We start from the raw sequence: 26761 nt of genomic DNA, 5'->3' as shown, positions 1-26761 counted from the left end.
TTTTTGGCATAAAATACACAGGATTCTAGGAATACTTTGGACTAATCCGAAACGTACGCACAGATGCATATTTACTATCAATGTTGAATCCGACTAATTACCTTTAGGTAGTGGATCAGGTGTTCACCAATATTGGGCTTAATGTAGAAGATGCACTGCGATTGCCGCTGGATTCGGTCGTCCACATCCAGTTCGTGTAGCTGGAGCAGATCATTCAGCGAATCGTTGGCGATGCTTTGAAGTCGAGAGGCATTCAGGAACTTCATGATGCGCTCATTGGTGTAGTTGAGTTGCTAGAAACGCACGAATGATTATTTATGAGATATAACTAATGGCCGATCTGTTACTCACCCCTTCAAAGTCATCCCTCCTCTCGGATTTCAGACTCAAGTACAGTTTGGAGGGATCTTCGCGGTCCGCCAACACATCCACCTTGGAAATGGGAGAGGCGAAGGCCAGGTCTTCGCTATCCGACTGCATGATGGCCAATACTGACGAGGTTAGAAACAGCAAGGCTGGGCGCAACTGCGTGCTGATCTGCAGCATGATCTCACTAAAGAACAGCATCTGATCGCGGCTCAACTCCTCGGGCAAATAGCTCCATATGCGATTGGAGCTTCCATGCAGGGCAACGTTTCGAATGAAACTGGGCTCAACCTGTTGGGGCATAGCATTAAAGCCCACCGTATGCAGAACACCCTGGCCCGTGAGGGCTAGCATTTCAGCTGCTCCGCTAATTGGTTTCGTTAGTGCTCCAACAATGCCCTTGGTGAGACCAGCGATAACACCAACGGAACTTCGTGCCTCCAGGGTGTGATGGGCCAATCCGCCAACAGCGCCAAGTAAACTAATGCCCAATCCAGTCAGACCTTGGGTCAGTCCATCGGCGAAGCCCTGTGGCCGAGCTCTACGCCTCGCCTCGGTCAGTTCGATGTGCTCAGCGTCCAAAGTCAGCCGGTCGAGATTCCGAGCCACTGAACCAGCCAGTTTGGTCACGGAATTCACGGTTCCTGCTGTCACATTTCGCAGCAGAGAGGCAGAACCTTGCGTCACTCCCACGAGGAAGCCCCAAGGTCCGCGGAACAGACCCTGAACGGGCATGGACACAAAGTCTCGCAGACCGGTGCTGAACGAGCGCGCCAGCCCACTGGGACTTCCCAGTATCTCTAGGGAACCAACGACCCAGCCGGCTCCGAAAATCGCTCCGCTGAGGTAGTGCAGTCCTAGAGATTGTCCGAATCGGAGGGGAACTGTAAGGATTTGCTGACGCTCGTAGCGTGAAAAGGATAGGGGAGAGTGATCTAGTGCTATATAGAGCCTCGAAGATGTATGGACGGATAGCAATAGATTCAGGGGCTCTACCGTAAAACTATTAAGACGCAAGGGTTCCGATATGTACAATGATTGGGCCACAACTTGATCGGGCAAAAGGGTCATCCCGGCTGGCAGAAGAATTTGATCCTGCTCCACAGGGGGACTATAGACACAATTGGACGGTTCACACTCTACCAATGCTTCCAGCAGTTGATTCAGGTAGGCATCTTCGATGTACACCCTGAAGGGTGGAATCTGACATCGCACATTCTGCAGTTGCATTTCATCTTGGTAGAAAATGAACGTGAACAGAGAGACGGGAGTTCGTTGTGCCTGTTGCTTATATACATGGTCCAAATCGTAGACCTGTGGCAGACTACAATTCCTTCTGTACAGTTTTTCCGCACAAAGCAGGACGGGAAAATCATACTTTCCACTGGAGTACAACTGGTTATCTACCTGAAGGTTTGGCAACTGCAATCGCAGCTCTCGCTGATCGTCGTCGTCGTCGTAGATAAGCATGGAGTCATCAGCATAGATATTGCACACCTCCGTCTTCACGAAGTCATTTTCCCGGTTGTCTGTCTGCAGGCTGAACACAAAGCTCTTGATGAAAATTTTGATCCTTGTCTGCGTTTTGCTTTCACACTCTTCGTTGAAATGGGCACACGTCACCATATTCGGTAAAGTTACCCTTTTAGTGTCGTTCTCTTGCTCCGAGCTCTCATCTGGTCTCGGAGCAGCCTGCTCCTGCGATGGCATCAAAACATTCTCGGGTTTTGTCAAACGTGATCGCAAGTCTTTAACCGAAAACTCCAGCTGCTGAGCTATATAGTAGATGTTCAGTCGTATAGCTCGATGCTTGTCACAGACAACCACTTTCACGTCGCCGTGGTGAGGCACATGTAGGAATTTCTGCCAAGACTTGTCGGTGCGAATGGGTTTTGACCAAGCGATCTTGTTCTTGGCACAAAGCTTATCTGAAAAATAAAATAAAAAACTCATAACCTATTCTAGATGGCATATACTGAACTCCAAACCTTTGTAAACTGCCAAGGATAAATTACACATTGTGAATTCCACATCTGGAAAGTTAGCGTACATCTGCGGAGGGGTATAATAGCAATTGCTGTGAGGCAGGACCAGCTGATTCCACTCGAAGTTCCTTCCCACAAATTCCGAGTTTGTGCAGCTCACATTGCTGTTCTCCGAAGCACTCGTTTGGGCCACAATAAACTTGACATTCGTGTTGTTGCTAATAACAATGGCAGGTGCTGTGTCCCGGAACACATTTAAGTAGTGGACATTATCCTTCTCTATTAGGGTGATCATCAATGGGATGGACTCGGGTCCCGCTTGCAAGCTGAAGCAGCGTCTGGTGAAGGGTACGGCCAAGGGAATGGGTATGGAGATCTCCCGACTACCACCAACACTAAAGCAAACGAAATAGACGAATGCTGTATCACAGTTATGCTTAGCCTTATGGGCGTTAAGATCGTAGAAGACGTCCATTGCATTACCCGAGCTGCAAAGAAAGAAAGTTAGTAACAAAAAAAAAAACACGTATGACTGTAGTCCATACCAATTCTTGGTTGATTCGGATGAAACAAGACTGCGGGCCTTTTTGCAAATTGAATATGCCTCCACTTCTTCCCGCGTAGAGTTCTCCTTGTGGTCCATAGCAAGGGTCAGGGCATTAAGGACCACATCCGTAAAATTAGTGAATACGAATTTTGATCGCAATTTGAACAAACGACGTCCGTCGTCTTCCTGCCTGTATTCCAGTATTAGGCGCAATACTTCATCCCTTTCTACTATAACTATATCCACGAATGAATTGTACCGCAGATACAATGATCGCCCGGCGTTGCTGGACGATTTTTGGGTAAAGTCTTCCAAACAGATCGGAGTTGAGGATTTCCACCCGTTGTCAAATCGGACATCAATTGTGAAAGCACTTTTGAGTTTTGGCATCATTTGCAAACTGTTTGCTTTAAGATCAAGGCGCGCCTGCTCTTGGATCATAAAAATGGCTACATATAAGCCCGTTCCATTGATGAACATGCCCCAGGCAGTCACGTCCAGTCCTTGGCAGCAGGAGAACTCCCTCGTCGCCTTAGTCTGGTACTTTACATCAAAGGCATTTTCAAAATCTAGCACGCGGCTAACCCGCAATTCTTCAGGATCGTTCAGTGGCCATTTGCGCTTCGATGACTTGCCAAGCTTATGCAGAGCATTTTCGATGGTCCACACTGTGGGATCATAATAAAAGAACTTGTGCCAGTCCATTGTCCTTAACATAAGCGAATATTCATCTTTTGAAGATCCTCGCAAAATACCCCTGAAATTCAAGCGTCGGTTTAAATTGGATCGGATTAGGATGTTTCTCAAACTTACGAGAATGTAAAGCCAATGTTATGCTCCGTTGCATGGGTTGTAGCAGTGTTCAGTGCCCATCTGCCTCCCATGGCTTCGATTGTGGAACTTTCCCCGGTAGTACTTTCGGTAGCCTTGACCGCACAGCTGAGCATATTGCATATCTCAAAGATCGGCCATATGCAGATCAGAATCTTCTGCGGCTGAAAGTCCTCGGCGGGCTTATCCATTTTAATGTCCTCACGCAAGATTCGCACCCAAATGCTGATAAACTGCTGAGCAGATTGCGTAGGAACCTTGACCAGCCAAGGCAAGTTGTTGTTAGTTTTCAGTGGGATGTCGCCAGTGCGTCCTCTTCCAAGTCCGGCGGTCAGCTTAAGCCTAAAGAATGATCACATTTTTAGAGAACTTATAGAACTTACATTTGAAAGCAGTAAATTACCGCATGTTGATATCGGCGTTCCGCTTGACATTTTGGTAGTAGGATGATCTTTCTTTGGACAGGAGGAGATGCTCCGGTGGGGTGCTTTCGTCGTAATTTATTTCCTCCTCGCGAAACTCAGTGACCAGATTGAAGGGAACCATGCTAACCAACTCTATTTGTCCCTTGACCAGAATATAAATTTGGGTGGTGGAGAGTTTTGCTAACTTGAGAGTAATACAATACTCTCCGACCCGCAAATTATGGATTTTTTCTTCGTCCTCGAACTTAAGTGCTATATGTACTGAATCACTTGAATCCACCAGAAGAGTTTTGGGATTTGTAATGAAGAAGGTTAGTTCCTGGACGTGGGAGCAGCTGCGGAAGTGATAGAGCTGCACTTCACCAGGATTGACGGGGATTTTTTCGACAGTGTTCGTTTGCCCAAAGCTTATGGGCGTCTGTATCCGGTTAACTATAACCAACTTTGGCATCAAAACGTGCCGCACATCCTTCTGCTGCAAAACTTCCTGCCAGTGGTATTTGGAACTCAGCAAAGTGTGGATCACATGGGGTCCGCAGTTCAACCGAAGCTTATCCACTAGGAAATTAGCTTGCACTAGAGAGCGTGGATAGTCGGTCAGCCTTACATAGCTTGAGAACTTCATTGGTTCTAGAACATCTAGCATGTTTAGGAATCCATAGTCCAAGCACTTAACTCGAGCGCGCATTTCGGTCTGCAAACTAAAATCGTTTCTGGAATATATCCTCGAATGCATCTGTAGATCCTCCACGTGCACAGTAAGAAAGGTTTGCGTAATATTAGGGGTCTGCCTAAGGCGGTACTTGTTCAATTGTTTAGGCAGTTCACCAGTGTTATCCGTCTGGTTCACAAAATTCAGTTCGATGTCCTGGCAGCAGAGCAACAACTGCAGTTTTGGCACTTTTTCTGCCCTAAAAACGGTATCGATTCGCATGCAACCCACAAGAACTTTTGGATGCAAAATAAAATCATTGTTTTCGTCCACTTTGAAGTCCGACTGGAGGTACTCGATCTTAAAATAATAATTAATTATTAGGGACTTCATTTGTGTAGCCTTATATTAAAACCCTACCGAGAGGTCTTCATCCTCACTTCCTTCAAAACATGTACCGTCTACAGATATCAACGATTGCAGTATTACAACCCTCCAAATGGTTGCACAGATCGGACGATCTGGTGGAGTCAATTGCTTAGTAGAGGTCTCCGAGAGCATAAAATCGCAGTAATGCAGGAAAGTTTCATGCGTCTCACTAAAGTACTCCATGCGACATCTGATATGTATGGGTCTGCTTACCTTTTCGCATACAACGACATTAATAAGACAATGAAATATGCATTATCATATCATTAACTTACTGGCATAGGAACCGGATATATGTGTATGCTTGTCATCTGGCGCGGCTGCGGATATCGCCAGCAGATGATGCCATAGTTTTTCTTAATGATCTGCACCTGGTAGGGCATTGGCAGTACAGACTCGGAGTTCAGATACACGAACTGGAAGGCGCCAGCTCTGATGTGTAAAATGCATTAATCAGTGAAATATAGTTAGTTAGTGTGTTGAATATCTCACCTCAGGTCATCCTGATAAAATTCCGCGTTCGATTTCAACGGTCGTTTAATCCGCTCTATCGATTCGTGTGAGGGAGTGCACTTAATCAGATTGCAGGGTGAGACATCTTTCGGAGTGCCCAGAACAGGACGACTGCGCAGGAACTGCTGCCATTCCCGATCGGCATATTCGCGTATCCGGTTCACTCCTTGCTGTGCCTTTTGCAGTTGCAATATGCTGAAAACACCCGCGTCGATGTGAAGGTAATTTAGCTTGAGTGTGGCATTGACCAATAGCTCCTCAGACCATGGCTCACTGACCAAATCTACGGACAAACGCATAAGCAACGGGTGGAGCAGCATCTTTTCTCCGGACTGCACATAGAATGATCCTATGTTGGACCTTATAACCGCCTTCTGAGGGCGACTACTAAACTTGATGCGGGTGCTGACATCCAGCCAGACGAAGCTGCATTTATAGCTCCTTTCCTCATCGTAGAACTTGGCAGTTATACGATCACATGACAAGTGAAACCTATCCGCGTTGTAGCAATTCATCTTCAACTGGCGGAGTTGGGATCCTTCGGGCACAGGACGCGGACTACGGACATTAAAGCAGGGAGTCTCGTGAAGAACAGTGTAGATACGGAAAACGTCACTTGCCAATTGTTTGATAGTGTTTTCGCAAATCCTTAAAAGGATGGGTTTCCGAAGCTCCACATCTACTTCCTTCTGATGGAGGCGGTCATATTGAGTCTTAATAGTAAGCAACGGAGGCGGAATACCCGAGCTTCCCAGTTGTCCGGGTAATGTTGCAAATACCGACTCATTAAATCGTTCCGAATCTACTTTTCCATCAACATCTGCCTTGGCTACGCTTATGTTTACGTTAAAAATCGAGGCTTGTGTTACGGCTGCTTTGAAATTTTGGGTAGACATGAAACTGGGCTGAGATACAGTCATTAAAAAAAGTGGTTTCATGACAGGTCTTTCCAGTTCTTCCAACTCCAAAACGTCGTAGATCTTAAGAACGAATATACCGGCCACAAACGATACGCTACTGGGGTAACTCAGGACAAACGGTTGGCGTCCACTCCGATTAATCTCTTCCGCTGCAAGCGATCTTGAATATCCTTTCATCCGAGTGCCCAAATGAATTCCAGAATCGCTTTGGCAGGAACCGTAGAAGTAGTCACTACTGCCTTTGGCATCAGTAAAACTTGTGCTTGCATTCGTGTAACTTAACCTCTCGCTGACCAGCTTTTTAGATGATTTTGGGATCCAAGTATCCTTCTTAAAAACTTTTGGATCTGCTGGAAAATATATCGAGTTGTCCACGCTGTTGTATTTGGAAATGTTTCCCAGCGTTTTATGTGATCTCGCTTTTGGTAACTCAGCATTTTTAACACAGACCTGGTCGATTATACAACCCAATCGCTGCGCGCGCACTATGATGCAGCTAATCAGACTGATTTGGTGAGTGTTCAAGGAAGCCACAAAATCGGTCGCGCAATTATACTCCACACTCTGTCCACAAACCAAAAATCTATCGTAGCTTATAGCCGGTGCGTAAATCATGATAAAATCAAAGTCTTTGAATATTTCCATATGATCCAGCTCGGTGGATTGACTTTGATTGTTCCACTCGAATGCGGGATTGTCATGTTTGCTTGCCAGAGTCTTCTCTATGCGATACTCTTGAGTTTGCTTCCAGTTTCCGGTGGACAGAGATACCCTCCGAACACTAAGCTCATACTGGCGGTCCTCCACCAGTGCTCCCGGAGTGCTGAGCATGTTCAGCTCTGCTGCTTTTTGGTAGATATCTGGTCGGACAAGCTGACGAACTAGAGGATTTTCGAGACTCGGAGTAAGTTGAATACTTTCAATCTGCAATTCACATATATACAATAAACATGCTAAGGTTTAACAAGTATCGGCACACTTACCCTTAGCAGCAGGACACTGCAACTCTTTTTGCCTGTAGACAGAGGAAGATAAACATAGATTCCCTTGCTGTTTAAATGCACCATTGGTAGATCTTGAACTGTTGTGATCTTGCTTGGAACTGGAGCACTCGGTTTGTTCGCTGACTGTGCAGAGGCAGAATTTCCAATAATTTCAAGGACCTCGCATATTGGGACCATAAACTCGGTAATTTGGTCCAGGTTCAGCACCATTTCTATCGGTTGCACCTCGATGAGGACCTCAGAGATAGTGTGCTGCTTGTTGTGAGGGTTTCTTGCCCCAATCTTTGCGTAAAGATCCTCAAGGCTCACAGTGGTGATCACCACACTAATCAATGGCAAGTTTGTGCTATCTCCCAGCATTTTGATATGCAAGTCGTCGATCTTTTCCCATTCCTCATGCTTTTCCTCATAGTAGTTAAGGCCGAAGTTTTCTATTTTGGTGGTAATTTTGTTGAAGTCACTATGCTTGTCGATATTCAGGAGTAAGTCCTCAAGACTCATAACGATTTTGCTGTGTTTGAAATCATTGGAGTTTTCCATTTCAAAACTGATACGCGGAATTGTCCATTGGCAAAATAGTATAACTGAGCTTTTGGGAGCTAAATGGGATAATACAATTTTAATGCATTTCTTAAACCAATGGGTATTTATTCTTACCACTTTTTACTTTCGGTGCTTCGAAGTTTGGATCTAGCTCCAGGAACTCCTTAATAACCGGATAGTTTTGCGCACTCCCAGTGTACACTTCCAGTCTGGGTTTCATTTTTCCTGTCTGCCACTTGGATGCAGGTTCGTCCGGGCACAGCGAACCGTACATCTTGGAAATAATCAAGCAGTGCTCATGTAGCAATTTCACCTGGAAATGGGTTTACTTAAGCAAATTTAAATAGGTTTTACGAAAGCTTCGCTTACCCGCTGGGCAAAAATGTTAATGGCAGACATATCCACATGCACATTTATAGAGCACGTGTTAGCACACTTATCCTCTTTTCCTTTACTTCCGTCAACTTTATCAGATGTCTTGAAAGACAGAGCTAAGGTTATCGTGGTCCTCACTGGAGCTATAATCATCTCGGTCACATTAGCTCTGCGATAGCAAACGTTAAACTCGTTTAGGTCGAAGACCCAATTCAATAGCTCAGTGTTACTCGCAACTGGAATAACTCCTCTGATGTTTCCTCGTTGGATGGCCTCGCAATTGCCCGATTTTACTTTCATGTGCGGCAGGCGAATGGAAGTATACTCCACATCGGTATGTCCAGGAGTTTTTCGCATCATTACTTCACATACGTCAATCTTAGCCTGAGCGATCTCTACCAGCACTACCATTTTTGTCAGCCGCTTCACAAAATCGGTTGTATCGAAATTACTTGGTTGTGGCTTATTGGCCACTGGTATGGTCAAAGGTTCTGCCTGGGTGTGCCTCTCATCTCGCTCGGAACTTAGATGAACTGTCTCCTCGGGGACCGAGATCTTTCGACTATTGTTTCTGCTGATTCGACGCGGTTGAAAATCATTGAAGGCGATCGCAGATGCAGAAATCGTGGAATAATTCGAAACCGATTGTGTAATTGGTGGCTCCGACTGGTTCACAGACTCCAAATCAGTTTCTACTTCTGAAACCAGAATTAATTACTTTTATAAATATTAGTGATTTATATAGAATCACGTACCCTTGTCTTTTGTAATTTGCCTTCCACTGTTGTCCGAAAAATTTAGGAACTGCAGCAAATATATGTCCGTAGTGATGCGAAATGGTTCCAACCAAAGGCACACCACTGTGCCGGGAATTTTTTCCTGCTCCGAATGGACCTCCTCCAGGGGAAACTGACACTGCATCTCAAGCCACTTATTGTCTGCATTCTTTGAAGTGGACAACACCACATTGCGTATATTCATTTTGGTATGGACGGCATCAGTGTGGACACCTTGAAGTGACCCCACTGCAGCCAAATGTGTATGGTACTTGTGATAGACCAGGTTTAGTTTGGTGCCCACACTCTGCAGCTTGATCACATCAGAATTGACGTTGACATTGGCTACAATGTGGGCCAGATCACAAAGATCTTGGCCACTGAAACTCGAAATTAACGGCACCAAGCGCTTTGCGATGATTAGCTCGCGCTTTGAGAACTCTAAAGTTATGATCTCTGATTTTATTTCCGAAGTCTCTAAAGGCGCCTCGTTTTGACGCCAAAGATGAGGCGCCAAAAGGCGGTTCCAGTTCACTTGAACGCGTGGAATATTCAAAAGCTTGGCACGTCCATTATCCGGAGTTGTATTCATAATCATAAGCGCCAAGTTTTTCACATTGAAGTGAAAACAGTTGTAGCAGGCATTAACCACGTCCCGAGGCTTCTCTTCTAGATGAGTAATCAGTTGGACCAGGCGAACAGGATTCACTGGTCCACACATTGTGCCCTCGACTAGGGAGATCTTAAGCTGCAAATATGGTAGCAAAGATTGTCTGACTGTGGTCGTCAGTTGGTGTTGATTGATCGCGGATGACTCATCTTGCTGCTGGCGGGGATACAACTGAACCACAATGTTACGCAACTCAATTTTGTAGTTACAAGTGGGCACCAATCCCATCAGATACTCCAGATCAGGTATAGTCATTTCAGAGTTCTTGTTTTCCGGCTCGGGGACACCGCGATCCTCATCCTTCATCGATTCTGAACGATATCCCGGGTAATCGTAAGGACGAATTAAATCACTAATTACCTTTTTAACCTGGACGAACGACTGCGAAAAGTGGAACGTGATTCCGGCGGACAATAGACGATACTGGATGCGAACTCCCAGATCTCTGAGCTGGCTCTCCGCCACGGGATGGCTGCTGGGCTTAGGCACCCGGTGCTCGATGACGTCGAAGGCCAAAACAGGACTGCGAAACAGCATGTATTCATCCGTGTTCCTGGCCACGTAATCCGCGTAGTTGTAGCTGCACCAGGACCGTTCGGCGAACATGTAGTTCTCGTCAAACAGACTCTTGTCAATAAAGGATCGCTCTTGCTGAAACTTTATATAAAAAATAGTAAAGAGTGAAGGCAATAAACAGTCTTAGGATCAACTCACTTCCTGGGTATTGACCAAGTTGCGATCCACGAGATCGTCGCTACGGTAAGCACCTAATGGCTCCATGCACATGCTAGAAAGGCCCGCCTTGACGTTGGCCCAGTCGCACTCCTTTAGAATTGTCCGCTCGTAATAAAGTCCGCCCAAACTAATTCGCAATATTGGGGTGTATCGTATTCGCTTGATGCCACCCATGCTCTGGTCGGTAAAGTACTCCGAGTTTTTAAGCTGGAAGTTCAGCTCCTCGGCGTAGACTCCCAGATCGAAGGCGTGACCAGTGGGAGTGTCGCAGGACGAGGAAGGCGCCTCAGTATCGAAACTGGGCAGTAGGCTCCAGGCCCACCAAAAGACGCTTCGTCCTGCGGATTCGGTCCCCTGTTGCGACTCGCTGCCCTCAGCTACCGCCTCCTGATCTTCTGGATTCTGGGGGTCATCCTCAAACTCGGCTGGCTTAAGCTCGAGCAGCATTTTGACCAGCCTCATCACCATGGGGAACTGCAGAGATGACACGTTGATATCCAGCGACTTCGTGAAAACTCCAATGCGTGTTGTGCTTGTTGTGGACACCGTGTTGGCGTTGTACTTGCGGAGAACCCGGCACTCCAGAGTACATCGGTAGAGAACCGGCTCCTGGCACACCTCTATCCTACCAGCTGTGTTGCGCTTGTCCAAGCAGATGGTCAAATCTGAGACCTGGAGCAACTTGCGCATGACGACGGACACCGGGTGTATGTCCACCATAGTGGGCTTCCAGTCCTCGCCGGCGGAGCTAAAGTTAAGGGTCTGCACATTCATAGAGACCACGATGTCGTCCTCCACATACTTCAGGATGATGTTGTGGCACTGCAGGTTGATGTTGTTGATGATTTTGTTGACCACGCTGGAAGAGCTTGCCGGTCCAGGACTCTTCGTCTGATCCGGCTGCTCCACGGACTCCCGCTTCGATTTCCTTCGCTGCTCCCGCTGGAAGGAGGCCCTGCGCTGCTTGCTCTCACTATCCGGCAACTTGGCCACGAATTCTATGGTATTGATGACGATCTTCACGGGCTCGGACATAAGCTTGGTCCACGGCACCAGGATGCTGAGTTCATGAATGTGGCCGGAAACTAGTTCTACTGGGAGGTTCAGCTCTTCCTCGAGCACCTCCAGGCGCAGGTCCAGATTCTGGAAGGTGACCTCGCCTTCCCACAGCGACACTTGGGCATCCTCGTCGCGGAAGTTCTTCACGTACTTGGCCACGTAGCTCAGCAGAATCGGAGTGATGTAGGACTCCAGTTTGAACATGGTGTGGCGACGCCGGAGGCTCAGGCCTCGATCCCAGCGCTGTTGACTGCTCACTTATATGACACTCTTCATTTAATGCGTTGCCGGCGGTTAACTTGAATTTACATGCTGTGAATTTTGCTACAATTCTGGGCCGAATATGTTTAACAAAACAAACATAGCCATAGAATTTTGGATTGTTTACGTTTCAGCCCCGGCAATCTGCCAATCGTTATCGTTATCGGAAGGTGCGAATTGGCAATCGATAAATTAACCTGTGAATTGCGAAGTGTAAATAAGCCTTCGAACAGCTGATTATTTTGTTGACGTTTAACGTGCAGCGGTAGGCTTTCACAATTTCATAAAAATGCCGCAAATTACGGAAAATGGCCAGGATTTTGGTGAGCTAAGAATGGGTCTAAAGTTACGCAGAAGTGATAATACAAGCTTTCACCCTTAGATGTGGTCAAATACTTCCTGCAGCTCCTGGACGAGGACAAGGATCTGTCCTCCGGCATTGCGGCTATCAGGACTCTGCTAATGATCCTGGAAAAGAAACAATGTTAGTGGGCTAATAAACCTCTTTACTGAACCATTTTAAATCATCTACAACATATTCCTCAGTTGGAACCATTCATATTCTACACACAACCATGAGGGAAGCGGTGGCTGCCATGCGGAATACGGATTTGTCTATAGCAGCCATTGTTTCTGCCGGAGAGCTCTTTTGCAGGTTCATCACCCTCAGTCTGGACGACAAGCACATGGAGGAGTGCCGGCAGATTATGTTGAATCGCGGAAAAATCTTCCTCACCAAGTTGCTCAATTCCCGGCAGGTTGGCTCTCATACGAAAAGCTAGTGCTAGCGCATGAACTAACCCCTCATTGTACCACCCAATCCAGGTGATTGCCCAGCAGGCCCAAAGGTTCATTACCGATGGCTGCCGTATATTGACGCACTCCCGATCCCGGGTGGTCCTCAAGGCGCTGATTACAGCCTCGCAGAACAAAAAGTCCTTCCACGTTTATGTGACGCAGGGCGGCACGGGAAACTCTGGGTAAGCTAGGGTGTGTTTCCGATAGAATTCAGGTGTAAGCATTGTCCGTTCTTAGCGAAGAGATGGTTAAGGATCTGCATGCGGCCGGCATCGATTGCACGCTCATTCTGGACTCAGCCACCGGCTATGTTATGGAATCGGTGGACTTTGTGCTTGTGGGGGCTGAAGCCGTGGTGGAGAGTGGTGGCATTATCAACCGCATTGGCACCTACACCATGGGTCTGTGCGCCCGTGAGATGAAGAAACCTTTCTACGTTCTGGCCGAAAGCTTCAAGTTCAGCCGTCTGTATCCACTCAATCAGCGCGATCTGCCAAACGAGTACAAGGTAGGTTCTTACTGCGTCATTAAAGCAGGAACGGCGATTAAGAGTGGGTTTATTTATAGTACTCCCGCAAACACCTAAACGATGTAAGCAAAGTGCACCCGCTGGTCGACTATACGCCACCCGTCTACATCACCCTGCTCTTCACCGACCTCGGAAGACTAACACCCTCGGCCGTAAGCGACGAGTTGATCAAACTCTACATGTAAGGGCGAATAAAGATATTGCACTTAAATACCTTTGTTTAATATGACTGTTTGAGATGAATAAATAGGGGCTCGACATTACTGAATGTACATAAGCTATAAAGCTAGTTACTCTCGCTTACACCTATGTAGAATTTATATTGTGTCTTAGAACCGCATCCTTCGCGAATAGCTCGCGTCTACCTCGTCTTCTGACCCCCAGGGATCGTAGATGTCCACGCTGTAGTGGGACGCTTCGCTGTTGCCATCGTCGTTTGTGTACTCCTCATCTGTATAGATGTCACTGCCGCTTTCGTCGTCCGACCAGTGATCGTGCATCCTAAACTGATCGTCGAGGCCATCCTGAACGTCGTCCACATCGCTGGCATTCTAAACAAAAAAAATACCAATTTATAATGCCACATATGCATTTTAATAACAAGCAACAATAACCGTAAAAAAAACATAACAATCAAGTAAACAGGTTTTAAAATACGAGTATCAACGAATTAGATTTGCAAGACAACTGCATCACTCACAAATTGCCCGGACTGAATGTTGATCTCGATCTGCAGGCGGATGTCCATGACGAGAAATGCAGTTGTGACTATGACAGGGATGGTGAGACGACTTTTCCAAGCGAGGTCCGTGAGAAACATGAAGACTTTACCGAACGTGGATTCCATTGTGATTTTGTTAATGCTCAACCGAGGGCTTATCCTCCTACTCCTCCTCCTGAGCTTCTTCTGCCGACTGCTGCAGAGCGTCGTGCTCCACTATGTGGAAAGTTTCGCCCACGTTTACGGCCTGAACGGGCAGCAGGTGCCGATGGAGGCGACCGCTTTCGATGGGCGCGTCTAGCTCAAGGAACTGCTCGAAAATGGAAATGGGCACTCCCTCCGAAGACAGCAATCCCCGCATGCAATCCTGCCGCTTGTCTCGCAGGTTGTCCAACAACTTGTTGCCCTTCTGCACCCGGGCCAGCTTCCGCTCTGAAATGAATGCTATTTAGTGGGCTGCTCTTCGTTTGACAAACTGTGTCCCCGTACCAAGTAGCTTTAAATAGTCGCTGGAATCCGGAAGGGGCTCGATTTTCCCGTCCTTTTGGACGTTGCTCTCGTTTCCAGAGGGCAAGGGCGTGAAGTTGTCCTCAAAACTTTCGCTATTATTCGCGGACCCGGAGATTCCTTGCTTAACTATAGTATTTTTCAAGTGCCAGGGATCGGCATTGCCAAGTGACATGTTTTAAAAACCAAATAAACCTACATAAATCCAAAAAACTCCTACGAAAATATTGTATTATTTGCAGTGTGCCCGTTAGGGCAATCCTCCTGAAATACCAAAACGCCCCGCGAGCATATTCGACATCCGCACGACATCCGCAATAATTTAATTTTAATAGGTTTCCTCAAATTTAATAAAAAATAATTGTTTAACTAAGATCGTAAAAGAACATATTTTCATGTATCTGCTCTGCATAATATTTAAAGAGACTAGCATTAAAAGTTTTCGCATTTAAACAAATTATCCGCAAATTACCCACCCGGTATTTTCACGCTCGCGACACGGTCATACTGCTTGGATCAACGCCATCAACACCATGGATGTTTCGGCTCTTTCGGAGACAACTTTTAGTCCTGCGGAATGGATAAACGCAAACTACAAGAAGTTTGTGGAGGAGAATGGTCGCGATGATAGCGAGGCTGCCTCCGCCTTCATCAGGAGTTACGTGGCCAAGTTGCAGCTGTATATATTCAACGTAAGTGGAGCTGCACATCCATGGATCTGTTGTAAACATTATCGATTTCCAGGTAAACAATGCTGTGGAGGAGTCAAGTCGCCAAGTGGTGGCCAGCATGCCAAGGATCGCTAAGGAATCCGCAGCGCTGCAGGCAGATGTACACCGGCTGCAAGAGAAGATGAGTGCCATGCGATTGGAGGTAGCTGCAGTGCAAAGCGAAACCGGCGAATGCATGGCCACCTTGGAGCGCTTGAACACCAAAAGCCAAAAGCTCCAAGTGGCCAAGGAATCGCTACAGGAGTCTGATGGCTGGGGAAACCTACTAGCTGAACTAGAGGATGGATTTGAACGCAATGATCTAAAGGTGTGCATAGCAAAGCAGTCTCACTACTGAGATCCCATATTAATTAACTCTTTACAGGGAGTCTGTGATAAGCTAATAGCCCTGCAAAAGTCCCTGCACGCCCAGGAACAGCTGCCAGGCCACGCTGAGCGACAGACCCAAGTGGAGGACTTCAAAAACCGCTTGGAGGCGCTTGCCTCCCCCAGCGTGGTACAGTGCTTTGCTGAAGGCAATACGGAGCAAGCCCAGCACTTCGTTCAGATCTTCACCAGCATTCAGCGGCTGCCACAGCTGCAGCAGTATTACCGAGCTGTGCAAAAAAATTTTTGGCAGCAGCAATGGAAGCAAACTCTGGAGTTGCAGGGCACGGAGTCCCAGCCTCAGCAGCAGCAGTTTCTTACCCTTTACTACGATCAGCTGCTCGAGCACTGCCAGCGCCAGGTCAAGTGGTGCTCCAACCTTTTCGGCGAGAACTCCCCGCAGCCCTTCCTGGTTATTGCCGAACTATTGCCGGCATTGCAACCCACACGGGATGCCCATATTTTGCAGCTTTTGAAGACCTCCAATGAAAGATTAGAGATGCTGGCCTTGTTCGCCAAGGTTAATCACAGTTTTGTGCTGCACTTAAACTCCCTTCTTGAGCAATCGCACATAACCTTGTCCGAGGAATTGCATCGCCTGCTCGGTGAGGCGATTTTCGAGTATTTCCACAAGTTTATCCAACAGTACCCGCGCCTGGAGGAGACCCAACTATCCACACAGGTAATGCCATGTAATAGCTAAGGAATTTTGAATTTTATTCATAAATATTCCATCTCAGGTGGATCGCCTTTCCTCCAACCAAGCCACTCCCAGCGATGGTGTGCGACATCTAGAGGAGAGTACCCGGAAGCTCTACGAGTGGCTGAAAGAGGCCTGCGAACGTTGTGCCTCTATTACGAGTGATTTGGCTCTTTGCAAACTTATCACCTTGCTAAACGGCATATTCAAGCGGCAGCTGGAGAGCTTTGGGCGCATCCAACGTCAGATTGGACTCAGCCTGGGATCCAGCAGCTATGCGGCTCAGAGTGAAAACTGGTCGCTGTTGCAGTACACCATGTCTCAGCTGCAATGCCTGGCCGACTTTCAGGTTCAACTGCATCAGTTCGAACAGGACTTGCACACGCGCATGGTCATGTTGTCCAATAGGCTGACTAAGCCATCCAACCGAGGCCCCATCACCATATTCCAGACCTGTGACCATGCGGCTCGCACCCAGCTATTGAATAGCATAGCTGATTATCAGCAAAAGAAGTCGGAGGCAACGGATAGCCTGGGTATCTTTCCGCAGATTTATGCCACGTTAAAGAGTCACTTTGCCGATACGCATGACATCACTCTTAATATATTGCTGCAACCGATTGAAACTCACTTGGCGCACATTCGTCCGCCTGTGCAGGATCACGCTGCGTCGGGCATTGAAATGCCCTCGTTCAGCTTCGCCCCGCAGGAAAGCATCACCCAAATAGGTCAGTATCTACTGACTTTGCCGCAGCACCTGGAGCCGCTGCTGCTGTCGCCATCTTCTCTGCTGAAACAGGCTCTCGAGGTGTGCAACATCAAGTATACGCAGGCCATTCCATGCGCCGACGTCCTGCTCTCGCTGGTCGTAGAGCAGTGCTGTGTTCTGTACGTTACGCAAATACTGCAAATCAAGTCGTTGCCTTCCTCGGCGGCTACTCAGCTCAGCGTGGATATCGAGTACCTGTCCAACGTTCTTGAAGAGTTGGGCTTGTCCATCAACCTTCAGTTGTCTCAGATCCTCACGCTGCTAAAGGCTGCTCCAGATCAGTATCTGACCCTCAGCAGCGGATGCGAGCCGCGACTGGTAACAGCCATTCGGCAAATGCGCAATATTATATCTACACAGTAGTTTTCAAATAGTTACATTCAATATCCAAACTTATATGTAATTTTAAGTATGTATTTATATAAACTATTTTGTTGGCCTACAGTTAAACCGTAGATAACTTCAGACATGCATTCGTACTTAAAGTAGAAACAAAGGGAATTCAAATGTTTAATCAAGTGTCCAGTAACTTGGGTCGGTTCAGCTCGTTTTAGCAAATTGCACTTACTTCGATCTCACTTTACGTCAAACGTAGGCTGACTTAGTCTCAGAATGTACTTCTTTTTCTTCGTTATTCGACGGGCGCAATATAATTGGTATACGGCAAATACCAAATCGAGAATTCGGATCATAGCTACCGGAATTTTCACAGTCGGCGTAATAGTGATTACATATATTCAGTGCCGTGCAATGATGAGAGAATCCTTTCAGAAGAACATACCATCGAATGACAATTCATTGAAGGATATGAATCCTGACGATATGCGGGCGAAGATAAAGGAGATGATGATGCACGCCTGGCGAAACTATGCTCGCGTTGTTTGGGGCACCAACGAGTTTCGTCCGATTTCCCGTCGTGTCCATTTTGGTGGCGACTTCGCAACCTACAAGCTTGGTGCCACTATCATCGAGAGCTTGGACACTTTGCATTTGATGGGTCTGAACAAAGAGTTGAGGCGTTCTCGGGATTGGATAGAGAAATCCTTCCATTTGGACCGGGTTGATGAAGCGTTGTCCGTTTATGAACTGACATCCAGGCTGCTGTGTCCCATGCTCACTCTATATTCCCTCACCGGGGATTCCCTCTACATGGACAAGGCCATCCATATTGCCGATAAGATCCTGCCTGCCTTCGACACGCCAACTGGTATACCCAGACGACTAGTGGTCCCAAAAGAAGGCAGCACCCTCACGAAGTACCTAAGTGATATCTCTCGCACTTCTGAATTTGGCTCTCTGCACCTGGAGTTCTACTATCTCAGTGAAGTCTCTGGATATCCGGTGTACAGGGAGCGAGTGGATGCTATCCGCGAGATATTAGCTAAAACAACCAGGCCCAATGGCCTTTATCCCAATGCCTATTGCACAAAATTTGGTAAGTGGGAAAATTACAACTGCTCCATGCACCGACTTTATGATACCCTGCTAAAGTCATGGATTCAGTCCGGGAGAACTGATACTCAAAATGCTGATACCTTCAAAGAAGCCATGCTAGCTGTGGCTCAAAATCTGGTTGTCATCAATCCCGAGGACGTGACCTACGTGTCCACGTTCAGGAATGGCACTCTTTTCCATCGTATGAGGCACTCCGATTGCTTTGCCGGCGGGCTTTTTGTCCTGGGAGCAGCAGAAACCCAAATGAAGCACTGGGAAAAGTATGCCCATATTGGCATAGGCCTCACAGATACTTGTCACGACAGCTACTGGAGTTCTCCCACTCGGTTGGGTCCGGATACGTTTGCCTTCACGGAGGAAAGCCAGCAGGAAATAGAGCCGCTCCAGAGGAACTATTACAATTTACGGCCGGAAGTCGCGGAAACTTACTTGGTTCTGTGGCGCATAACCCATCATCCACAGTACCGCTTGTGGGGATTGGAGATGGTGCAGGCGATAGAGAAGTACTGCCGAATGCCCTACGGATATACTGGAGTGATGGACGTTAACAACGTTACTTCGGAACCGGATGACGTGCAGGGGTCCTTCTTCTTGGGCTCCACTCTGAAGTATTTGTATCTGCTCTTCTCCGACGACGACGTGGTTTCGCTGGAGCAGTGGGTCTTCAACAGTGCAGGCCATTTCCTGCCCATTAAGGGCGTGAACCCAATGTATCGTCAGCATAACTCATCGAACTAAACATTAGCCAATTACCAAAATAGTTAGCATCTATTTAAAGTTTAACTTTTAATGCAGACATGTATAAAAAACTTGTGTGATCTAATACTTTCACAATGAATTACAAAACCTAATTTCTAATTAGCTGGGAGCACACACATTGAGCACACCTAAAAGCACATACACACATAAATGTCAAATGTCGAACATTGGCCCGCTAAACCATCGCTGGCATCCGCCCTAGAGCTCTAGAGCTGGCTGTTGGCCAGGTGGTTGTCGATGACCCGCTGGATGATCATCAAGCAGTGGCGCTGCCTGGCCACCGTGTTGTCGATCAGCTGTTCCGTGAACTGACTGGCCGCAATGTTCGTGTTGGGCGGTATATCCTGCGTGCAGGATATGTACCTGTTGAAGATCTCCGTGTTCAGCGACGTGGCCAGATACCGCTCGCTCTCGTCCTGCTGCTGCAGCTTGTCCAGCTCCTGGGCGGCCAGCAACAGCTGATCCTTGGCCTTCTGATATGATTGCAGCTCCTGCAGGCTGGCATACTCGGCGCTGCTCAGTTTCACGGACCTGCCGCCGTCTTTCGTCATCTGGCGAATGTGGTACTTGCGCTCGGCCACAAAATTACCGAGCAAGTATCCTGCGAAACCACGACACACAAGAGTGACTCATTAGGCGCTGTCCTGTGAATGCACTCACCTGTTATCAGCATGAAGAAGCCAATCGTTAGCACCAGGGAGGCACAGGTGCGCTTGGAAACGTACTCGCGGAACTCCCGAGAGCTGTTGGCCCGCACCGCCGTCTCGTAGCTGAGTACCTGGTGCATCCTGATGACCTGGTCCCCTTGGGGATTATAATCTGTGGGGCCTGCTTGGCCTAGTCACGTCGAGACACTCGGATGTGTCCTTCAGAACTGGGTGGGAACATGGTGCTATCGGTGGTATCTAGTGCCTAAAGCATGGAATTTGTAATTAAACATTAGAAACTGTATCTGTGAGTTACAGCTGTAAGTTTCTTAATTACTTCGATATGTTCAAGGATTTAAGAGCGCGGAACTTGGAATGATATAACACCTCTTGGTATGTCATGTCAGGATTTAATGTTCTCCTTTCACATTTTTAGTTTGAGCACTAAAACCGCAGTGTCAATGCCCCGAGTTCCTGTTCTGGCGATGCCGCTGATACGGAGGAGCGTGACTTAATCGCCCCACCTTAAAAGGCAATCGCGAAGCCCGTTGTTATGGGCATCGCACACGGCAAACAGCGCGGTCCTTTAAACGCTTCGTCGAACACTTTTCACTCACTCGCTTTATAGGATATCGTCGGCTTGGCTCGACTCTTGTGCTGCCAGGATGGGGTACATATGCATTAAATTAATTAATGACTGCACTTTTGTGTTGCACTGCCCGAAGGAAGTGGGCTACAAGTGTGGGAATGTCCTTTGCGAAGGGAGCGCGCTCAACTTTTAATTGTATTATTTATGCTTTATTTACTCGTCGCGTTCGCTCGGATCCTTGCGCGTTATCCTTGCGAGCGGTCTGAATGCCCGGACGCCCAGTCGGGAACTGACTCACGCTTCGTTGGGGGTCGGCTTTAATAGCTCTCCGTTCTCCGTTTTCCGTTCCGTGTGGTGAGTTTCCTGCCCCGATATGTTGCACATTTCAGCGTGGCACTACGTCGGCGGAAGGACGGTCAAGGGGAAGCTCGGAGAATGCAAACAAAGGCATTCCCAGTAGCTTCCTAATGAGGAATGGGTCCGCCATTTCGCCCACTCCGCCCGAGGCGTTCCTCAGAAACTATATCGGATTTCAAGCCATCGCCTCACTTTGAGTGATACTGCTGCTCCGTAGTTCCGAAAGTGGACCTCCCTTTTGATTGCCATAATCGTATTTTCTTTTCTGCTTCACTATTCCCTGCAATACTTCAAGGATATCACATGACCCTCGATTGCCATTTCTGTTCCTTGGGGTTCTTTGAAGTCCCCCCCATGACACCTTGCTTGCACATTTTCACTTGTTGTGCTGTGACATATATTACTGGGAATTTATGCATAAACTCAACCATTGCATACAATTTGAATATATATTTTGAGGTACGATTATAAACTTTTGCTTTTCTGAACTTGAAGTACATAATCCCATAACGCACTCTATTACTAAGTTAATCCATTGGGTGGCATAAATTAAAATAATTTATTGCACGATAAGCTTGTACACTTCTATATGTGCATCGATAGTGACTTCATTGGTCTATATAAAAGTGTGAGACCAACAGGAGATTTTAGTATACAAAATGAAGGCTTGCGTACCCATATTGGCAGCCCTTTTTGGATCAGGGAGCAGACTGGCATTTACTATTAACCATGGTTAATAATTCTTTATGATTTAATAAAATTAAATGAATTAAATTGCTTGAACTTGTATCCACTCAGAATTGATTGAAGCACTCAAAACACTCTTATTCCCTTTGCTAACACTTCATTCATACTGCCAAACACTCGTCTTGAGTATCTGCTAGTATAAATCAAACTTTTTCGTTGATAAAAGTGCTGCGAGATAAGATTTCGCACTTTGAATTAGCATCGATAGTGATTATGGCTAAGCTATATAGTATTGGGACCACCATGGGAGCCTTTTAGTCTTTCAATATGAGGGGTCTTACACTCTTGTCGCTCGCCTTCCTTGGGGTCTGTAGTGCCCTAACTGTGCCCCATTCGCTGGTCCATCCACGCGATCTGGAGATTCGTCATGGAGGGATTGAGGGTCGTATTACCAACGGAAACCTGGCGTCCGAGGGTCAGGTTCCCTACATCGTGGGTGTGAGCTTGAACAGCAACGGAAACTGGTGGTGGTGCGGCGGATCCATAATCGGACACACTTGGGTGCTCACTGCTGCCCACTGTACCGCTGGGTGAGTTATTTGATTTCACAAATAATTAACGCTCTTTGATAAATCATCGTATTGCAGTGCTGATGAGGCTTCACTGTACTATGGTGCCGTCAACTACAACGAACCTGCCTTCCGCCACACAGTGAGCAGCGAGAACTTCATCAGATATCCCCACTACGTTGGACTCGATCATGATTTGGCCCTGATCAAGACTCCCCATGTGGACTTCTACAGCCTGGTCAACAAAATAGAGCTTCCCAGCCTGGATGACCGATACAACTCTTACGAAAACAATTGGGTTCAGGCCGCCGGATGGGGTGCCATTTACGATGGCAGCAATGTGGTGGAGGATCTGCGAGTGGTGGATCTGAAAGTGATCTCCGTGGCGGAGTGCCAGGCTTACTACGGAACTGATACCGCCTCCGAGAACACCATCTGTGTGGAAACTCCGGACGGAAAGGCCACCTGCCAGGGTGATTCTGGTGGTCCTCTGGTCACAAAGGAGGGTGATAAGCTTATCGGAATCACTTCCTTCGTCTCCGCTTACGGATGCCAGGTTGGAGGACCGGCTGGCTTCACTAGGGTCACCAAGTACCTGGAATGGATAAAGGAGGAGACTGGAATCTATTATTAAAAAAAAACTTTACTAATTTCAAAGCAAAAAGGTGCTTAAACAAGTTTTAAATAAATGAAGAACATATGCTGTTATATTTTGTGTATTATTAATTTCTTGGAAGATAGTGGCATATTCATGTTTAGAGATAAAATTACCAATAATACATAATCAATACATTACATATTACATAATACATACCATTTAATACATTACCTATGTAATATTAACCTATTAGTGTTTTATTTTTTGATAATCTAAAAATCAACTTGTTGAGAACAAAAACTGTACAATGTGCCGTATGAGTAATATTTTATCACACTTTTTTTTGAAATTGGTAGTAAATACTTTCAATAAACATTATTCAGAATTTAAATTTCTTAAAGATCATAAAATACTTTACTCCTCATTTGGGTAATCTGAGTATATAATATATTTTAGGTGAAGTGAATGTCCTTACATGATACTATCATACTGAAGAGTAAGTTGCAAATAAGGCACATGTCATTCCACTTCAAATTTAGGCCATAATTTACAAAAAAAAAAAATCACCTGTAGTGGACTTATCAGTCGACGATGGCTCGCGATGATAACTTGATTAAAATTTACTGCCCTCCCATTTTACATACGTGTGGAAGGAAGGGCTCTTGGTCGAGATAAGACTACGGACCACTTCTGTATATAAAGGCGCTTCGACATCGGAACACCATTGAGTTGCAAGACTTGACCAAGATGAAACTGTTCGTATTCCTGGCCTTGGCCGTGGCCGCAGCTACTGCTGTGCCCGCTCCCGCCCAGAAGCTGACCCCGACGCCCATCAAGGACATTCAGGGTCGCATCACCAACGGCTACCCAGCCTACGAGGGCAAGGTGCCCTACATCGTGGGTCTGCTCTTCAGCGGCAACGGAAACTGGTGGTGCGGTGGCTCGATCATCGGCAACACCTGGGTCCTGACCGCCGCCCACTGCACCAACGGAGCCAGTGGAGTGACCATCAACTACGGAGCCAGCATCCGCACCCAGCCCCAGTACACCCACTGGGTGGGCAGTGGCGACATCATCCAGCACCACCACTACAACAGCGGCAACCTGCACAACGACATCTCCCTGATCCGTACCCCGCACGTCGACTTCTGGAGCCTGGTCAACAAGGTTGAGCTGCCCAGCTACAACGACCGCTACCAGGACTACGCCGGATGGTGGGCCGTGGCCTCCGGATGGGGCGGCACCTACGATGGCAGCCCACTGCCCGACTGGCTCCAGTCCGTCGATGTCCAGATCATTTCCCAAAGTGATTGCAGCCGCACCTGGTCTCTCCACGACAACATGATCTGCATCAACACTGACGGAGGCAAGTCCACCTGCGGAGGCGACTCTGGTGGCCCCCTGGTTACACACGACGGCAACCGCCTGGTCGGAGTGACCTCCTTCGGATCCGCCGCTGGCTGCCAGTCTGGTGCTCCCGCCGTCTTCAGCCGCGTCACCGGATACCTGGACTGGATCCGCGACAACACCGGCATCTCCTACTAAGCAGTTGATGTTCAATAAACGATTATAGCAAAAATGAAAAATTCGACCAAACTATTTATTCAGTTGTAGATTGAGGGGCACATTATTGAGAGCTAAATATTTATATATTCTATTATGTACATTAAATGTACATATATTATAAAACTAAAAGTAATCTCATATTTTCCTTAAATGTTTTTAAAACGAGATTGTTTAACTTATTTTTATATCCTATTTTTATATTCTATCCATATGATAGCTGTTGAACGCTAGTAGCGACTATAGGGTATTCCTATATTTAAAACTGTTTAAGCTAGGAAAGTCCACTTGCAGCTATTTATAATAACATAAATTTATATTATGTTTATGCACTTTAATTATGTTGCAAATATAACAAGTCCAATATTCTACATACACCATTTTCAATCCAGTTTGCTTTTTATATACATAATATACATAATAATTATAAACAATACATAATAATAATACATAATAATAAGACGTATGATCCATATATATATATTTGCATATAGTCCGATGGTTCGTCATTATGTGTTCCTAAAGCTTGATTTTTTCCGATACATAAATCGGAAATCGGAATAAGTTTATTTCCGTTTGCAGTTTAATATATTTCCCTTCACTTGGAAATATTTTATTGATTTCATTACTTAAGCAAGAAGACATCTGAATCCCATCCCAAAAACAGAACTTGAGTTGCTTGCTATAATCGTTTATTGAAGAAACCCCTCAGAATTAAGGAACATCAACTGCTTAGTAGGAGATGCCGGTGTTGTCGCGGATCCAGTCCAGGTATCCGGTGACGCGGCTGAAGACGGCGGGAGCACCAGACTGGCAGCCAGCGGCGGATCCGAAGGAAGTCACTCCGACCAGGCGGTTGCCGTCGTGTGTAACCAGGGGGCCACCAGAGTCGCCTCCGCAGGTGGACTTGCCTCCGTCAGTGTTGATGCAGATCATGTTGTCGTGGAGAGACCAGGTGCGGCTGCAATCACTTTGGGAAATGATCTGGACATCGACGGACTGGAGCCAGTCGGGCAGTGGGCTGCCATCGTAGGTGCCGCCCCATCCGGAGGCCACGGCCCACCATCCGGCGTAGTCCTGGTAGCGGTCGTTGTAGCTGGGCAGCTCAACCTTGTTGACCAGGCTCCAGAAGTCGACGTGCGGGGTACGGATCAGGGAGATGTCGTTGTGCAGGTTGCCGCTGTTGTAGTGGTGGTGCTGGATGATGTCGCCACTGCCCACCCAGTGGGTGTACTGGGGCTGGGTGCGGATGCTGGCTCCGTAGTTGATGGTCACTCCACTGGCTCCGTTGGTGCAGTGAGCGGCGGTCAGGACCCAGGTGTTGCCGATGATCGAGCCACCGCACCACCAGTTTCCGTTGCCGCTGAAGAGCAGACCCACGATGTAAGGCACCTTGCCCTCGTAGGCTGGGTAGCCGTTGGTGATGCGACCCTGAATGTCCTTGATGGGCGTCGGGGTCAGCTTCTGGGCGGGAGCGGGCACAGCAGTAGCTGCGGCCACGGCCAAGGCCAGGAATACGAACAGTTTCATCTTGGTCAAGTCTTGCAACTCAATGGTGTTCCGATGTCGAAGCGCCTTTATATACAGAAGAAGTCCCTTGTCTTATCTTGACCAAGTGTCAAACTACCCATATGTTGAGCTGGAGGGCAGTAAATTAATGTCATCCAGATTACATAGGAGCAAAAAGACAAAAAATAAACAACGCAGAGGCTTGTACAGCAATATAAAAAACGTAAACTTATCAGTGTTCAATGATTTGCGAATCAGTTAAAAATACAATAAATTTAATGTTAAATACTACTCATCGGATGCAATTCATAAAATCATTTTCTACGTGGGTACATTCAATTTGTTTAAACACATAAGTATCTTATCGGTGCCATAAAGCAAATCAGCATTGATACTATAGATTTTTACGATCATGTTGAGGGCTTAGAGATATAATTTTAATACAGATGGCCATAAAATGAATTTTATCCCGCAATCTTGACGGTTTCCGGTGGGGAGACAGTGAAAGTGCAACCTGCTACGCAAACCCAGGGAAAATGAGCTCTTTCGCTTTTCTCGTGGAGAACTGAGCACATAACTCACAAGGGTCCTTAAAAGCTAAATAAGGCAGGAGTTTTGTTGGAGGCCAATGAATCATTGAGTGCAACCCAGTTGTACACTGCAGAAAATCATGTATAAACCCAACATAGCATTTAGTTAATGGGAACTTATAAGAAGAATGTGCATTTAGCCACATTTGTGTAATGAGGAGTACCTTTATATAATTACGAGAATGCCATCCAGGTATTTTCAGCTATGGCCTCTAATTAATTCGCA

General features: G+C 46.8%; 10 protein-coding genes across 13 annotated transcripts; 5 read left to right on the top strand and 5 right to left on the bottom strand.

Moving 5' to 3' along the window:
* Vps13B (Vacuolar protein sorting 13B) lies at window positions 1–12230 on the bottom strand. Of its 2 annotated transcripts, NM_143496.4 has the most exons (14): window positions 10751–12230; window positions 9346–10693; window positions 8585–9288; window positions 8330–8528; window positions 7652–8271; window positions 5728–7592; window positions 5511–5667; window positions 5227–5448; window positions 4133–5166; window positions 3712–4071; window positions 2897–3655; window positions 2355–2839; window positions 352–2294; window positions 1–293 (listed from the first exon to the last, which is right to left on the bottom strand). In NM_143496.4, the coding sequence occupies exons 1-14, from the start codon at window positions 12032–12034 to the stop codon at window positions 78–80; spliced, it is 11196 nt and encodes a 3731-aa protein (NP_651753.2). In that variant the 5' UTR covers window positions 12035–12230; the 3' UTR covers window positions 1–77. The 2 variants fall into 2 exon arrangements, with proteins under 2 accessions (NP_651753.2, NP_996310.2); NM_206587.2 differs by lacking the exons at window positions 1–293; window positions 352–2294; window positions 2355–2839; ... (7 more) ...; window positions 8330–8528; window positions 8585–9288 and having other exon boundaries at window positions 9816–10347; window positions 10397–10693.
* An 89-nt stretch (window positions 12231–12319) lies between these two features.
* On the top strand, window positions 12320–13626 carry eIF2Balpha (eukaryotic translation initiation factor 2B subunit alpha). The gene is made up of 6 exons (NM_143495.3): window positions 12320–12414; window positions 12474–12575; window positions 12638–12849; window positions 12917–13071; window positions 13127–13397; window positions 13457–13626. Exons 1-6 carry the CDS (start codon window positions 12381–12383, stop codon window positions 13601–13603), a joined length of 921 nt encoding a protein of 306 aa, NP_651752.1. The 5' UTR covers window positions 12320–12380; the 3' UTR covers window positions 13604–13626.
* On the bottom strand, window positions 13621–14921 carry CG42557 (uncharacterized protein). Its single transcript, NM_143494.4, has 3 exons — window positions 14629–14921; window positions 14119–14571; window positions 13621–13969 (listed from the first exon to the last, which is right to left on the bottom strand). The coding sequence occupies exons 1-2, from the start codon at window positions 14819–14821 to the stop codon at window positions 14303–14305; spliced, it is 462 nt and encodes a 153-aa protein (NP_651751.1). The 5' UTR covers window positions 14822–14921; the 3' UTR covers window positions 13621–13969; window positions 14119–14302.
* CG42558 (uncharacterized protein) lies at window positions 13621–14921 on the bottom strand. The gene is made up of 3 exons (NM_001043309.3): window positions 14629–14921; window positions 14119–14571; window positions 13621–13969 (listed from the first exon to the last, which is right to left on the bottom strand). Exons 2-3 carry the CDS (start codon window positions 14263–14265, stop codon window positions 13748–13750), a joined length of 369 nt encoding a protein of 122 aa, NP_001036774.2. The 5' UTR covers window positions 14266–14571; window positions 14629–14921; the 3' UTR covers window positions 13621–13747.
* A 229-nt stretch (window positions 14922–15150) lies between these two features.
* On the top strand, window positions 15151–17657 carry Cog7 (Component of oligomeric golgi complex 7). The gene is made up of 4 exons (NM_143493.3): window positions 15151–15338; window positions 15391–15684; window positions 15742–16425; window positions 16484–17657. Exons 1-4 carry the CDS (start codon window positions 15180–15182, stop codon window positions 17573–17575), a joined length of 2229 nt encoding a protein of 742 aa, NP_651750.1. The 5' UTR covers window positions 15151–15179; the 3' UTR covers window positions 17576–17657.
* Window positions 17658–17821: 164 nt separating this feature from the next.
* Window positions 17822–19507, top strand: alpha-Man-Ic (alpha-Mannosidase class I c). The gene has a single exon (NM_170452.3). It carries the CDS (start codon window positions 17825–17827, stop codon window positions 19403–19405), a length of 1581 nt encoding a protein of 526 aa, NP_733331.1. The 5' UTR covers window positions 17822–17824; the 3' UTR covers window positions 19406–19507.
* Window positions 19442–20953, bottom strand: CG15522 (uncharacterized protein). Of its 2 annotated transcripts, none has more exons than NM_001276162.1 (3): window positions 20411–20953; window positions 20087–20338; window positions 19442–20027 (listed from the first exon to the last, which is right to left on the bottom strand). In NM_001276162.1, the coding sequence occupies exons 2-3, from the start codon at window positions 20211–20213 to the stop codon at window positions 19633–19635; spliced, it is 522 nt and encodes a 173-aa protein (NP_001263091.1). In that variant the 5' UTR covers window positions 20214–20338; window positions 20411–20953; the 3' UTR covers window positions 19442–19632. The 2 variants fall into 2 exon arrangements, with proteins under 2 accessions (NP_001263091.1, NP_651749.1); NM_143492.4 differs by having other exon boundaries at window positions 20691–20953.
* A 1065-nt stretch (window positions 20954–22018) lies between these two features.
* Window positions 22019–22982, top strand: Jon99Ci (Jonah 99Ci). Its single transcript, NM_079831.4, has 2 exons — window positions 22019–22296; window positions 22354–22982. Exons 1-2 carry the CDS (start codon window positions 22034–22036, stop codon window positions 22907–22909), a joined length of 819 nt encoding a protein of 272 aa, NP_524555.1. The 5' UTR covers window positions 22019–22033; the 3' UTR covers window positions 22910–22982.
* A 610-nt stretch (window positions 22983–23592) lies between these two features.
* Jon99Cii (Jonah 99Cii) lies at window positions 23593–24454 on the top strand. The gene has a single exon (NM_079830.4). It carries the CDS (start codon window positions 23621–23623, stop codon window positions 24416–24418), a length of 798 nt encoding a protein of 265 aa, NP_524554.1. The 5' UTR covers window positions 23593–23620; the 3' UTR covers window positions 24419–24454.
* A 298-nt stretch (window positions 24455–24752) lies between these two features.
* Jon99Ciii (Jonah 99Ciii) lies at window positions 24753–25992 on the bottom strand. Of its 2 annotated transcripts, none has more exons than NM_001300669.1 (1): window positions 24753–25992. In NM_001300669.1, exon 1 carries the CDS (start codon window positions 25964–25966, stop codon window positions 25169–25171), a length of 798 nt encoding a protein of 265 aa, NP_001287598.1. In that variant the 5' UTR covers window positions 25967–25992; the 3' UTR covers window positions 24753–25168. The 2 variants fall into 2 exon arrangements, with proteins under 2 accessions (NP_001287598.1, NP_733330.1); NM_170451.3 differs by having other exon boundaries at window positions 25156–25992.
* Between the last annotated feature and the right edge of the window lie 769 nt (window positions 25993–26761).

The sequence above is a fragment of the Drosophila melanogaster genome, chromosome 3R (assembly GCF_000001215.4).
Source record: "Drosophila melanogaster chromosome 3R".
In the NCBI taxonomy this organism is placed as follows: Eukaryota; Metazoa; Arthropoda; class Insecta; order Diptera; family Drosophilidae; genus Drosophila; species Drosophila melanogaster.
Note: the sequence above shows the minus strand (reverse complement) of the source record. Positions and strands in the feature narration are given on the sequence as shown.

Bases quoted from the DNA above. Each gene is read 5' to 3' on its own strand.
- CG15522 (NM_001276162.1), bottom strand. From the start codon at position 20,213: ATGCACCAGGTACTCAGCTACGAGACGGCGGTGCGGGCCAACAGCTCT. The intron at 20,028-20,086 runs GTGAGTGCATTC...GTGGTTTCGCAG, and splicing joins CTTCTTCATGCTGATAACAG to GATACTTGCTCGGTAATTTT.
- Jon99Ci (NM_079831.4), top strand. From the start codon at position 22,034: ATGAGGGGTCTTACACTCTTGTCGCTCGCCTTCCTTGGGGTCTGTAGT. The intron at 22,297-22,353 runs GTGAGTTATTTG...ATCGTATTGCAG, and splicing joins GCTGCCCACTGTACCGCTGG to TGCTGATGAGGCTTCACTGT.
- alpha-Man-Ic (NM_170452.3), top strand. From the start codon at position 17,825: ATGTACTTCTTTTTCTTCGTTATTCGACGGGCGCAATATAATTGGTAT.
- Vps13B (NM_143496.4), bottom strand. From the start codon at position 12,034: ATGTTCAAACTGGAGTCCTACATCACTCCGATTCTGCTGAGCTACGTG. The intron at 9,289-9,345 runs GTACGTGATTCT...TTCTGGTTTCAG, and splicing joins GCAAATTACAAAAGACAAGG to AAGTAGAAACTGATTTGGAG. The intron at 4,072-4,132 runs GTAATTTACTGC...ATCATTCTTTAG, and splicing joins AACGCCGATATCAACATGCG to GCTTAAGCTGACCGCCGGAC.
- Jon99Cii (NM_079830.4), top strand. From the start codon at position 23,621: ATGAAACTGTTCGTATTCCTGGCCTTGGCCGTGGCCGCAGCTACTGCT.
- eIF2Balpha (NM_143495.3), top strand. From the start codon at position 12,381: ATGCCGCAAATTACGGAAAATGGCCAGGATTTTG. The intron at 12,415-12,473 runs GTGAGCTAAGAA...TTTCACCCTTAG, and splicing joins GGAAAATGGCCAGGATTTTG to ATGTGGTCAAATACTTCCTG. The intron at 13,398-13,456 runs GTAGGTTCTTAC...GTTTATTTATAG, and splicing joins ATCTGCCAAACGAGTACAAG to TACTCCCGCAAACACCTAAA.
- Cog7 (NM_143493.3), top strand. From the start codon at position 15,180: ATGGATGTTTCGGCTCTTTCGGAGACAACTTTTAGTCCTGCGGAATGG. The intron at 15,339-15,390 runs GTAAGTGGAGCT...ATCGATTTCCAG, and splicing joins TGCAGCTGTATATATTCAAC to GTAAACAATGCTGTGGAGGA. The intron at 16,426-16,483 runs GTAATGCCATGT...ATTCCATCTCAG, and splicing joins AGACCCAACTATCCACACAG to GTGGATCGCCTTTCCTCCAA.
- Jon99Ciii (NM_001300669.1), bottom strand. From the start codon at position 25,966: ATGAAACTGTTCGTATTCCTGGCCTTGGCCGTGGCCGCAGCTACTGCT.